The following is a 13,174-nucleotide window of genomic DNA, read 5'->3' as shown; positions in this document are numbered from 1 at the left end:
TGTGGGACTAACAAAGGTTTAAAAATAAACCTTGCCGAGTTCTTATAGCCACTGTCCCAGGGCTGCGTAGCTGCCAGCTCCCTCTCTGGCTGTTCTCTTTTATTCTTACAGGTAGAGTTCACCCCCCTGCCCTCCCTCCCAGGTCATGCTGACCCTTTCTGGAAATGCCTGCAGGGTGGTGGTATCAGGAGTCCAGCCCCAGGGGTCAGTGAGGTGCCAAGGTCTCTGTCAGTGGCTGGAGGCCTAAGGCAGACCACAAAGGAAGGTCACAACCAAAGCCACTCCTCAGAGTAGAGCGAGTTTGGGTGGGGCTGAGATCTCCCCTTGAGCCTGGGCTAATGCCTTGGGCTTGAATGCCAGGACTGGCTGGCTCTCAGGACACTTGGGGGTTGCGGGTGAGCACAGGAGCCTGGGGCTATGACTGCAGTTACCTTCTTGCCCCTTCAAGACTTGCTCCTAACAGGCCCGTCAGTTGATCAGCTGTGGGAAATAGAGTTGGCATCTTTACCCTGTGTCAATGAAGCTTGGGACTTGCAGGAAGCGATTTTTAGCACAACAGCAATATATGGGAATTCCATAGATAAGAGCTTTTCAGTCAGATGGTCCTGAGTTTATATCCTGGCTCTGCGCTTATTAGCTGAGTGACCTTGGGTGAACCTCTCTGTTGCCTCAGTTTCCTAATGTGTATGATGGGGATAATAATAGTATCTTAGTCATCTGGAAGTGCTCACTGGTCTATGCCAAGAGATTTGGAAGACAGCTACCTGGCTGACTGGAAGAGATCCGTATTTATCCCCGTTCCAAAGAAAGGTGATCCAACAGAATATGGAAATCCAACAGAATATGGAAATTATTGAACAGTATCATTAAAATCACATGCAAGTAAAATTTTGCTGAAGTTCATTAAAAAATGGTTGCACTAGTACCTCAACAGGGAACTGCCAGAAATTCAAGCCAGATTCGGAAGACGATGTGGAATGAAGGATATCATTGCTGATGTCAGATGGATCTTGGCTGAAAGCAGAGAATACCAGAAAGATATTTACCTGTGTTTATTGCCTATGCAAAGGCGTTCCACTGTGTGGATCATGAAAAATTACGGATCAGATTGCAAAGACTGGGAATTTCAAAACACTTAATTGTGCTCATGCGGAACCTGTCTGGGGACCAATAAGCAGTCATTCAAACAGAGCAAGGGGATACTGCGTGGTTTAAAATCAGAAAAGATGTGCATCAGGGTTGAATCCTTTCACTATGCTTATTCAATCTGTATGCTGAGCAAATAATCCAAAAAGCTGGACTATATGAAGAAGAACACAGCATCAGGATTGGAGTAAGACTCATTAACCTGTGATATACAGATGACACAAACTTGTTTGCTGAAAGTCAAGAGGACATGAAGCACTTCCTGATGAAGATCAAAGACTACAGCTTCACTACGGATTACACCTCAACATAAAGAAAACAAAAGTCGTCACAACTGAACCAATAAATAACATCATGATAAAGGGAGAAAAGATTGAAGTCAAGGATTTCATTTTACTCGGATCTACGAGCAATGCCCATGAAAGCAGTAGTCAAGAAGTCAAACAATGTATTGCATTGGGCAAACCTGCTGCAAAAGACCTCTTTGAAGTGTTAAAAAGCAAAGATGTGACTTTGAGGACAAAGTATGCCTGACCTAAGCCATGGTATTTCAGTTGCCTCATGTGCATGCTAAAGGTGGCAGATGAATAAGGAAGACCAAAGAAGAATTTATGCATTTGAATTATGGTGTTGGTGAAGAATAGGAATATAGCATGGACTGCCGGAAGAAGGAACAAGTCTGCCTTGGGAGAAGTACAGCCAGAATGCTCCTTAGAAACAAGGATGGTGAGACTTCATCTCATGTGCTTTGGGCATGTTATCAGGAGGGACCAGTCCCTGGAGAAGGACATCATGCTTGGTAAAATAGTGATTCAGAGAAAAAGAGAAAGGCCCTTGATGAAATAAATGGACACAGTTGCTCCAACAGTGGGGTCAAACACAGCAATGATTATGAGGATGGCACAGGACATGGCAATGTTTTGTTCTGTTGTACATAGGGTTGCTATGAGTCAGAATCGACTCGATGGCACCTAATAACAATAGTAACTACCTCATGGAAGATTTAATGAGATAATACAGGCGAGTAGCTGAGTGATTCGGGGCAAGTTATCTAACCTCTCTGGGCCTCAGTTTCCTCATCTGCAAAATGGGTTAATACTGTACTCATGTTGTTATGAAGATCAAATGAAGTGATATGAGAAAAGTGTTCAGGGTCTCATACAGCTCGTGCGCAATAACAAGCATGCCGATATCCCCAATGTTTCCCCAGGCTCGTGGCTCTGCGGGTGGCAGGAGGAGGCATGACGCTGCCTCTCAGGAAGACCAAGACAAACCTTACGTCTGTGACAGTAAGTACTGGCCAATCCCACTTTCCTTCTTCTGCCCCCTCCCAGCCTTGTCCTTCCCTGAGCTTCCTTGGCTGTTTTCCTGGTCAGCCTCAGGCTCACTTGCTGCCTCATCTTGGGGCCAGCACCCCTGGCTTGCATGCCTGTCACCTCCACTGCAGTCACCACCTCCTCTTGCTGTTGTTCCTGGCCCCGGGGTGTTTCTGCACCAAGGGAAGCAAGTGAGGAGCAGTGTCCTCTCCTTTCCTCCTCCTCTCTCTCGGTCACTCTGTCTCGTTTAAGCTTTGCCGCATTTCCTTTTCTGTTTCAGAAAGTTACAAACAAAAGCATAAGTCAAAAACCTCCGACAAAGGTACTTGGCTCTAGTGACTTTTCATTTGTTTCCCTTTAATTTCCTCTCTCCCTCTCCTTTCCTAGGTAGGGCAAGTTATGAATCTTTCTCTGACGATGACTTAGTTTAATAAATGCCCCTTCATCCATCTCCAGCCATTCTTGCTTGCTTCAGAAACATCTTTTTGACAAGCGGCCGCCTGGCTCCTGGGTCCAGAGTCGGCAGACACAGCAGGGAGGGGCTGAGGGAGAGGAGTTGCTGGCTCTAGGGAAAGTGGAGGTGGGCGGACCTCAAGAAGCCCTCAGCTTTAGGAAGGATGGCTGTCAGCCTTGAGAGCTTCTGTCTTCCTCACCTGCCACAGCACTGGGTAGTGGGTTTAGCATCCTTGTCCTAGTTGTCTTACTGTATCGGGCACCATCTGCTGATTCCATGGTGAGGGCGGTGCTCACACCACACTCCTTGGTGCTCTTCTTTCATCTTCTCTCTGAAGATGCAGTCCCTGCGGTTGGTAAGGAGGGGCTGCAGGCAGAATGGCAGGGGGGCAGCTCAGGCCCGACCCTGACACCCTGGTTGCCCCCCACATCTTGCCCGTGGTTGCGGACTCCCTGTGAAGGCAGGGAGAGGACCGGGGGGAGGCGGGGGCACAGGGAGTAAGTCTGGGGTTGTGCTTTTTCCTCCCTCTTCTTCACTGGCCTCTTTGGATTTCAAAAAGTTGTTCTGTGGCCAGTGGGGTGACAGCTGGCTGGAGAACATTTTGCTACAACAACTCAAGTTCCATGACCCCCATTTGGCTGCTTAATACAGCGTGCAGATGACATTGCTGAGGCGACTCTGGCAGGTACCATCTTCACCCAAAGCAATTCTGTTCGAGAACAAATAGAGAGCAGGTCAGGGGGTCTGATGGCTCTTGGCAATGCCAAGAGGGGCCTGCTTCCCCCAGGCCTTGCTTCCTGGGTGGGCTTCAGTTTTGTCCTGATGCATAAAAGCCCAAGCATGCTAGCCCTTGGGAGACTATGGTTCTGGGGCTGTGGGCTGGGAAGGGTCCGCAGACTCCCAGGAAGCAGCCTTTCCAGTTCCATCTGGTGGAGCAGCGCATCTAGTAGGAAAGCCAACAGCTGCTTTGGAACTGGGGCATTGCCATGCTATTCCTCTTTTAAAAGGTTATTTTCATGACGTCAACCATAGATAGTGGGATTCTGCTACCATAGATAGTGGGATTACTTTTTGCTCGATCTCTACAGCTTTCATTGGATTTCCAAACAATTAATAATCCACCTATCCCAAACACACCCTGTGTGCCTTTTTCTTTGGCTTCACCCACTTCCCCATTCCTTTCTTCACCTGCCAAAGCCTGCCTTCTCATGTATTATCTCCATGAAGCCCCCTTTGTGGGTGTGCCTCTCTTGCCTGGTTCCCTACTTTTTGGGCAAAGCTCTTAAATCACACCCTTCTCCAAGCTCCTGGGACTTTGTTTAGGGACTCTCAATGCCATTTGCTGTTTCCCCTCCCATGCGGTCGATCTCTTCCTCCTTGTGTTTACCCTGTACTGCTTGGGAGGCCTCATCACAGACTGCTTTGGGCTTTCTGGAAGTCTCTGTGGCGGCTTTGTCTGCACACACACTGCCTCCCTTTTCCTCCTTCTTTGAGGCAAGGTCCACTGCAGATTGCCCTTCGCTGTTCTGGCTCTCTTAGGAAATCGTGTGGCAGCTCTGTGATTAATAGACTTTATTTTTATCTGGTGCCCTTCAGACATGGGATCCTTTGGGATAGAAATGACCTTTGGAGAGGTCATAAGGCCCCTTCTTACCCTCCCCTCCCCACAACTGGGCCGGGGATGCTTTTAATAATCTCTAATGCATCCTAAGTAGAGAGGTGTCTGGTCGCCTCCTTGAATGTCCCCAGGGATGGTGTTACCATAAGCTGCCCTTTCTTCCACAATTCCAGCTGTGCTTTGAATGATCGTTTTCCCTCAATATGAGCGGAAATTTTTCTCTCCCTCCAGGCCTCCTTGCCTTTTGTGCATCTTCCCCCAACAAATAGCCACATCTGCATTTTGTCTATTCTGGGGGCTCTCTTGGCATCCCCTCACATTCTCGGTTGACCTAGGGCCACACCCCACAATCTCTGTGACTCCCTGCTCCGAGTTCCCTTCCAGACCTACGTTGAAGCACAACACTCCCATTGGAAGCAGCATCAGGGCCAAGTGGCTCAAAGAGTAACAGACACATTTCCTTGTTTATTTTACACATCAGCTCTTAACATACCCGTGTCTATAGAGAATAGAAATATTTGGCCATCCCATTGCACTGGGCAGCGTCTTCTCAATTTTCCAATCAGTGCTTGTCCTGACCCTGGTGTTAATGCTTCTTCAGGTGTATGCTCTTTTCTATGAATGCACTTCATTATTCCTTCTTCCATAAATCTCTGTGCAGTTGGCCCTATTGAGTCTCAATAAAGAGATGCGATAATATGTGACTTCAATATACAAGATTCGATAAAGACAAATTTAAAGACATTGCCCAGTAGTTAAATTTCATTCTCCAATGATTTGCAATTCCTGCCATTTTTGTATCCTCTGTGGTTTGATTTGCATAATTCCCATTCCATCTTTCAAGTTATTTATGAAAATATTAGGCCACCTTGGACCCCAGCATTTCTTTCTGGGTTTATATGGGGTGGCAATAGCTATTTTTCAAATGCGATTGGATTTAACTCCTTCTGGTATTTATTTCTGAATATAGTTATCCTATTATGTTTTTGGAAACCCTGGTGGTGTAGTGGTTAAGAGCTATGGCCGTTAACCTAAAAGGTCAGCAGCTCAAATCCACCAGGCACTCCTTGGAAACTCTACGGGGCAGTTCTTCTCTGTCCTATAGGATCGCTATGAGTTGGAACTGACTCAATGGCAATGTTTTTTTTTTTTGTCAAATTATGTTCTTGCTCCACACTTCTGTTTCAAGATGAGTGGTTGAAATATTATCTTAGTAACTTCAGGTGATAGATAGGTTGCCTGCTGCCTTTCATTAAACCATTGAATTTATTCCATTCCAGGGACATATTAAATCATCTGAACATAATTTATATTTTGCCCGATCCATGGTATGTATGGATGAATAGTTTGTTTTCCTGCAAGTAACCGATCTCTATTAATTATCCTGGAAGTTTACTAAACTTAAGAAGTAAAGTTCTGCCTCTTCCCTTTCAACCCCTTGCCAGAGAAAAAGAGTTAATTATCGGCAAATAGTGCAACTGAATACGATTTTGTGGGAAAGCCTCTCAGCATTTGTCCAAGTCTGGGCCCTGGACCACCTGCACAGAAATTACCTAGGTGCTTATCAAAAACGCAGATTCCTGGGCCTGACACCAGGCCCCCTGCATCAAAATCCCTGGAGGCAGGCCCAGGAACCTGCATTTTTCTCTGAGCTCCTCAGGGGATTCTTACGAATGCTGACTTCTGAGAACACCCGGCCTCCTTCATTCAAACTGGGAGATTTCTGGCTTCTGACTGCTTAGCCTTTTTATTATTCCCTGCTTTGTGCAACTGGAAGTTCTCGAGTCTCCAGGAATTCTCCAGGCAGAGTGCCACTGACTTGCATCATTGTTTTAGCTGGTCTCTTTAGAATTTTTCCAGTTCTTTCAGCGTTGATATAAAACTCAGCAGTCCAGCATAAAACTCAGCAGTCTAACAGCTGACTTTAATCTACTTAACAGCTTTAAATCCTAATAGTAACATTAGCCCCACTTTATAGGTGGGATGAAAACTGGGAGCAGATACGTGAAAGGAACCATTGGGTTTGGGCTACTGAGATGCTTTATACTCATTTTTAAGAGTTTGCTTCTTCTCTTCTTAGTTGCTTGCACTCCTGAATTTTCTGTTAGCATCGTTGGGGCAGATTCTTAACGAGAGGCCCCCTTTTCTGTTTTTGTTCAAAGAGCATCATAGAAAAGAAGATGGTAATCATGAGGTGATATTCAGGGAGACCATTTTGCCTGTAAGTGCTTGCCATTTAGGGAGGAGTAAAATGGTGGTGTAGTGGTTCAGAGTTACAGCTGCTAACCAAGAGGTCAACAGTTCGAATCCACCAGGTGCTCCTTGGAAGCTCTATGGGGCAGTTCTACTCTGTCCTGTAGGGTTGCTATAAGTCGGAATCGACTTGATGGCAGAGGCTTTGGTATGGTTTGGTTTGAAAGCAAGCATCTGAGGGCGGTAGTGCTACAGTGGTAGGATTCTCGCCTCGTATATGGGAGACCCAGGTTCAGCTCCCGGCCAGTGTACCTCACGTGCAGCCACCACCCGTCTGTCAGTGGAGGCTTGCATGTTGCTGTGACTCTGAACAGGTTTCAGTGGAGCTCCCAGACTCAAATGAACTACTACAAAAAATCAGTGATCTATTTTGTTAAATCAGACAATGAAAACCTTGTGGATGACAATGATCTGGTCCTGTCGTGCGTGGGGTCACCATGAGTTGGGTGCCGACAGAACAGCAGCTAACAATAACAACAACAACAACTCTTTCTGGGCACCACGGAAGGTTTTAATTTTCTCCCTTCCAGTTTTTTTCTGATCACAGTGATAACTCCTGTTAACTGGATGCTTACAGTGTGCAAGGTACTGTGATAAATATTTTATACATAGTATCTCTATAAATCCTCACACTAACCTTGAGAGGCAGGGACAGTTACCTCACTTTGCTGATGACAAAACTGAGGCTCAGAGAGGTGAGGAGACTCTTCCAAGGTCACACAGCTGGCTAACACTAGAGCTGGGATATGAACCTCGATTTGTTCAGCTCTAGAGTTATCTACCATATAAACTGCAGGTTAAAAATGCTCTCCTAACCTTGGAATGTGATTGTCCTGAGAGTTGAGGGGAAAAAAATAAAAACAAAAAACACTTTTTAAAAGTTAATTAATGAGCAAGCACACTTTATTTATGAGGTGAAGCCCTGTCCTCTGTAGACAGATGGCTTCTAGGTGTCAGATTGGCAAACTGAAGCCAGGTGGTAATTATACTTGAAGTGGGATGGAATGAATTATATAATTTTGAGCCTTTTAAATTTAAATTTATTAGACTCACACCCCCAAACGGGGACATTAGGATGAATGAGTGACAAAGGGCAAGTAGACATGATTAAAGGCCTCGTAGAAGTGTGACCCACGTCTGAGTCATGTCTGGTGTTCACACATCGGGGTTGGATCCTCTCAACTCAACCTCTACATCAGTACAAACCTCATTCTCCATCAGCCCCACCACATACGCATGCATTTTTGATGGTGTGGCCGGTGGCTCAATTGTGACTCCCTTTCTAGAAACCCTTTCTATTCCTTTCATTGTTTTCTTCTTTCTAGAAACCTGGTGAGGATGTAACTGTGTCCAGTTGGGGCAGGGTCAGAATAAAGGGTCCCTGGGGTCCCTTCTGAGGTCCCTGGGTGGTGCAAAATGTTTACGCTTGGCTCATAATTCCGCGGTTGGCAGTTTGAACCTACCCAGTGGCATTGAGAAAGAAAGGCCTGGTGATCTGCTTTTGTAAAGATTGCAGCCAAGAAAAGTCTGCGGAGCAGTTCTACTCTGTAACACGTAGAGTTGCCATGAGTTGGAATCAGCTTGAGGGCAATGCGTTCAGAGTCGCCTTCTTGCTCTAAAATTTCTTGCTTCTTGGTGATGGCATACTGAAAGGAGAAGAGTTATACACCAAAAGCAAGAAGACTGAGGGTCTAGTCCTGGTTCCACCATTCAGTGGCTATGGGCCAGTTCCTCATTTGTTCATGAGGGGGTGGCTCTTCTCTTGAGTCTTCAGACCTCTCCATTCAGTATCCCTTCCCTACCCTATGAGATCGTTTATCCTCAGGCAGTAGCTTAACAATGAGGCTCTCGGCCCGGAGACAAGGTATCTTAAGGACATGAAGTAGGAGAGGATTGTGGGATAGCACAGAAGTTGTGGCAAAGACCGAGAGGAGTGGGGGAGGGAGGGTGGTGAATTGGCCCATGAACAGACACAGCTTGAACCCAACGCAGTCCCAGAAAATCTTCTTGACCTCAACCTCCTTAAAATTGCTCTGGTTCTGCCTATACCTGAGTGCAGCAGGGAGAATCGGATGAATGCAGTCTTATTAAAAAAAAAATTTTTTTGAGGGCATTAAGACCCTGCATTCTGTAAGGCTCAAGTGTTTTTACTTCGAGCTGCAGTGGAGAAGCCAATAATGCGGCCTTCAGGCTCACTGCCCTTGTCGCTGAAGGGAAGCCAGGCTTATCACTCAGTTGGCTTTGCTATTATCTTGCAGGTCCTTGGATGGGGGCGTGGTGAGGGAGGGGGTGGGAAAGGCTCAGTGTCCCAGAAACTTGATTTGTAGAGCAGGGCCTGTGGCATGTGATTGATCCCTGGAGATGGAGTGCATTTGTTACTGCAAAGCTGGGTCTTTTTAAATATTTAAATGTCATTGTGTCATGGCCACAGGCTGCAGGGTGTCCCAGCAGGGCTGGCCAGAGGCAGGGCTAGGGGGAGGCTCAAGTTTCTTTTTGATACCCTAGTTGTTGTTGGGTGCCCTTGAGTCAATTCCCTACATGTCACAGTAGAACTGCCCCCACAGTGTTTCCTAGGGTATAATCTTTATGGGAGCGGATTACCAGGTTTTTCTCCCATGGAGTGGCTTGGTGGGTTTGAACTGCCAACCTATCAGCTAGCAGCTGAGTGCTTAACCATTGCACAACCAGGCCTCCTTTTTGATACCCTAACCAAAACCAGAACAAAACCGTTGCCATTGAGCCAATTCTAACTCATATCGACTTATAGGACAGAGTAGAACTGCTCCATAGGGTTTCCATGTAGCAGCTGGTGGATTTGAACTGCCGACCTTTTTGTTAGCAGCCGAGTTCTTAATGACTGAGCCACCTGTGATCCATTTGATACCCTACCTGTACCCATAGAGTGTGATGCCTTAGGACCCTGGTATTTCCTCTTCCTTTGTTCCTGCTGCCTGTCGTCGCCCTCCCATCATCTCTTCCCTCTAGTGCTCTCAAGAAACCAATTTGACCACCAAAATTATCTTTGCCTTTTCTGGGCTGCAGCCCACACCTTCTTGAATTATTTTCTCATCCAGTCAGAACCTTGTTCTCAGCCAGCTGTTATTTGATGCAAACTTGTAGCAAATAATTTCTTTTAAGGTAGGAATGACCAATTACAGGGTAGTTATTAACCTTTATGAAGTTCATTTTATTAAAAAAAAATTTTTTTTCCTGTGTAAATAGTATTTTTTTTTTTTAAATAGTATATTGCAGGAAAAATCAGAAGCTACAAAAAAGCAAAAATGGAAAAATAATCTCACTCCTCAGAAACAACTCAAATTGGGTTTTGTAGTATACTCTTCTAGAGACCCTGGGTAGTACAAATGGTTAACACTGTCAGCTGCTAACTGAGAGACTGATAGTTTGAGTCCACCCAGAGCACCTCGGAAGAAAGGCCTGGTGATCTACTTCTGAAAAACCAGCCACTGAAAACCCCATGGAGCATAGCTCTACTTTGACACACGTGGGGTCACCATGGGTCAGAGTCAACTTGATGGCAACTGGTTATTCTAGAATTCAATCTTTCTCTTTCTCTTTATGGATACATATCTCCAATAAATAATAAATAATACCATTTTTAGCCCATTTTTCCACACAACAGTATATAAGGAACATCTTTCAATGCCAATACATACATTTTTATGACACCATTTTTTTTAGAGCTGTATAGTATTCTATCACATGGACATGCCTCAGTTTATGAACATGTCCCAGTTTGCTCAATTAATGTTCTATTTATTGGATGTTTGTTCACTTTTAAAATTCATTTGCTGTTAAAAACAAGATTACAGCTATATCTTTGCATACTACCGCATTTTTATGCAAATAACGTGCACCTTCTGCGTGTGTTTGCCGGCCCTGCCCTCCCACCATAAAGTATTTTTGTAAGCACACTATGCCAATTTTTTTTTTTTTCTTTTTTTACAGCAAGATGTGGAAGAGGATTGGCATAGCGGCACTTGTGAGGGTGCCTTGTGGGGGGAGGGCGCAGCCAGCAAGCAAACACAGAAAGCACACGTTATTTGTGTAAAAATATGCATACTCTTATTATTTCCTAGAAGTAGAATTGTGAGGTCAATGGATAGGGTGCACAGCCTTTGATTTCTCTTATTTCGAGCCATGATGGGGATACAGGGAAGTAGGTGGTGTAGTCATTACCACGCAGGCCAGAGAGAGCTGGGGCAAGAAAAACATACACAGACTTTGGAGTGAGAAGTCTCAGGTCACATTGTGTTTCTGCTACTTGTTATTTGGGATTTGAGAAAATCATTTTACTGCTGGAAGTCACCAGTAGTTTAAAGTGGGGATGGTACATGGATGGGAGGGTTAAATGAGATAATGTGTGTAAAAATGTTTGCACACGGTAAGTGCTCAATGAATATTTCTTCCACCTTTTCCCCTTATTTCCTGTCTTGCCAATATACTTTGAAAGATAAGGCTGATATCACATAAGGAGCTAACACACCACTGGGCAGTATTTAATTCAGATAGATAGTGAGTAGGAATTCAGGGGAGGGAATGGTCTTGGTGGGCGGGTATTTCTGAGTATGCTTTACCAGGATGCTAAGAAGGTCCTCAGCGAACATGTAGTGAGTTGATTTGAGTCTTCAGGGATGGAGTATGGGCAGGTGGAGGGGCGGGCGAAAGACATAACAATAGTAAGGACTAAGTTTCTTGAGTTCATATTTTGGGCCTGAAATATTCTATGGGCTTTATTCGTATATAAACTCTTTAACCTTTGCCAAAGTGCCATGAAATAGATAGTATGATCAACTCCATCATAAAGAAACAGGACAAGAAAGGTTAATTAGCTTTCCTGAAGTCACAAAGGGAGTAGGTGGCAGAGCCAGGATTTGATCCCAGACAGCAGTTGTTTTCCCTTTCTCTCTTTTACACACACACACACACACACACACACACACACACACTTTCCCTCACACTCATTTTCTCTCTCTCTCACACACTTTTATTCACTCATTCATTTGCTCACTCACCCCTTTCTAGAATCTGCCAGTACCCTACACACACATACCTCTCACACTGTGTGACAATGGTTTTTGTATTGGTTTGTTCTGCCACTGGACTGTGAGTCTTCTGAGGGCAGGGGCCATGTCGTATTCAGATTTGCATCCCAACACCAGCACAGTGGTTGCTCCCCAAAGTGCTGATGATTGCCTGGAGAAGGGAAGGTGCAACATATATACCAGGACAGAAGATAGAGCAGGTTGGCCAAAGCAGAGCATTTGAGTAGGAAGACTGGGGAGCACAGAGTTGGACAAGGATTCCTGGGAACACAGCATAGTAACAGTGAATCGTGAAGATCCTGGAGATATCTCTATAAAGATTAATCTGTGGAGTTAGATGTTCAGGGAGGGAGCCTACAGCCTGATGGCTGAGAGGAGACTTTTCCAGCCAGCTAGGAGAGGACGTGACGTCTGGATGGTGACGAAAGTGAGAACAAAATGGCCGGGGCAAACAGGAAAGGCGTAATGAAAGAACACCCACAGAACCTGGCAGATGACAGGATGTGGGGTGCAGGAGAGAGGGAGGCAGCAAGGTTGACTCTTGAAGTCTTGATCTTGGAGAGCTGAGACAGGAGAGGAGGATTTATTAGAATATTCTAAGGAGGAAGGTGATTTTGAAGGAGTATTGAAACTATGACATTGTGGAAATGGCAGGACATCCAGGCAGAAGGGTCTAACAGATGCTAATGGATATTTGTGTCCCCGAAGGGACTGAGGAACTTATATCCATTCTGTAGGTAGGTGGAGACCTACTTCAGCTAAGGGACAATGAGTCACACTAGATAGGTTGGAACTTACAGGTAAAGCCTGCTCTGCAATTGAAGTAGCACTTATGTCAGACATTTACCGAGAACCAGGAGGTGTGGAGAGATTCGGAGAGCAAGATTCCCCAAAGTTTGGGGGCTGTGATACCTTATTGTAATGGGTCTGATTTTTAACTGTTCCCTGTTTACTTTGCTCAGAAGTGTTCACAAGTGTGTTTGTTGTTTAAACTTTTATTGTAGAATTAAACAATTATACTTTGCTCTTTACCTTAATTAAATAAATGCTAACATAAAACTCACTTGAATAAGGAATCAAAGATGCTGTCCCTAAAGGGACAGTGGTCAAAAGAAGATAGACCTGGAGTCAGAAGCCCAGAGTTTTTGCTAAGTCCCTTCCTAGCTGTGACCCTGGGCAAATCGCAAAGCCTCTCAGAGCCTCAGTTTCTTTTTCTATTAAGTGAGGATAATAATATCCAAGAGATGAAATGAGACAGCATGGAAAAACAATTAGCTTGCTACCTGGTTCATAGATGTGCTCACGAAATATTTATTTTCTTTAT

At 45.0% G+C, this 13,174-nt stretch overlaps 1 protein-coding gene across 1 annotated transcript in view; it reads left to right on the top strand.

The window, feature by feature from the left end:
- Positions 1 to 13,174, top strand: part of DPF3 (double PHD fingers 3) — a 294,608-nt gene that overhangs the window by 197,213 nt on the left and 84,221 nt on the right. The window contains exon 6 of the mRNA XM_049897757.1: positions 2,357 to 2,435. Within this exon, the coding sequence (XP_049753714.1) occupies positions 2,357 to 2,435 (79 nt within the window). The remainder of the gene's footprint in view (positions 1 to 2,356; positions 2,436 to 13,174) is intronic.

This window comes from Elephas maximus, chromosome 10 (genome assembly GCF_024166365.1).
Source record: "Elephas maximus indicus isolate mEleMax1 chromosome 10, mEleMax1 primary haplotype, whole genome shotgun sequence".
In the NCBI taxonomy this organism is placed as follows: Eukaryota; Metazoa; Chordata; class Mammalia; order Proboscidea; family Elephantidae; genus Elephas; species Elephas maximus.
Note: the sequence above shows the minus strand (reverse complement) of the source record. Positions and strands in the feature narration are given on the sequence as shown.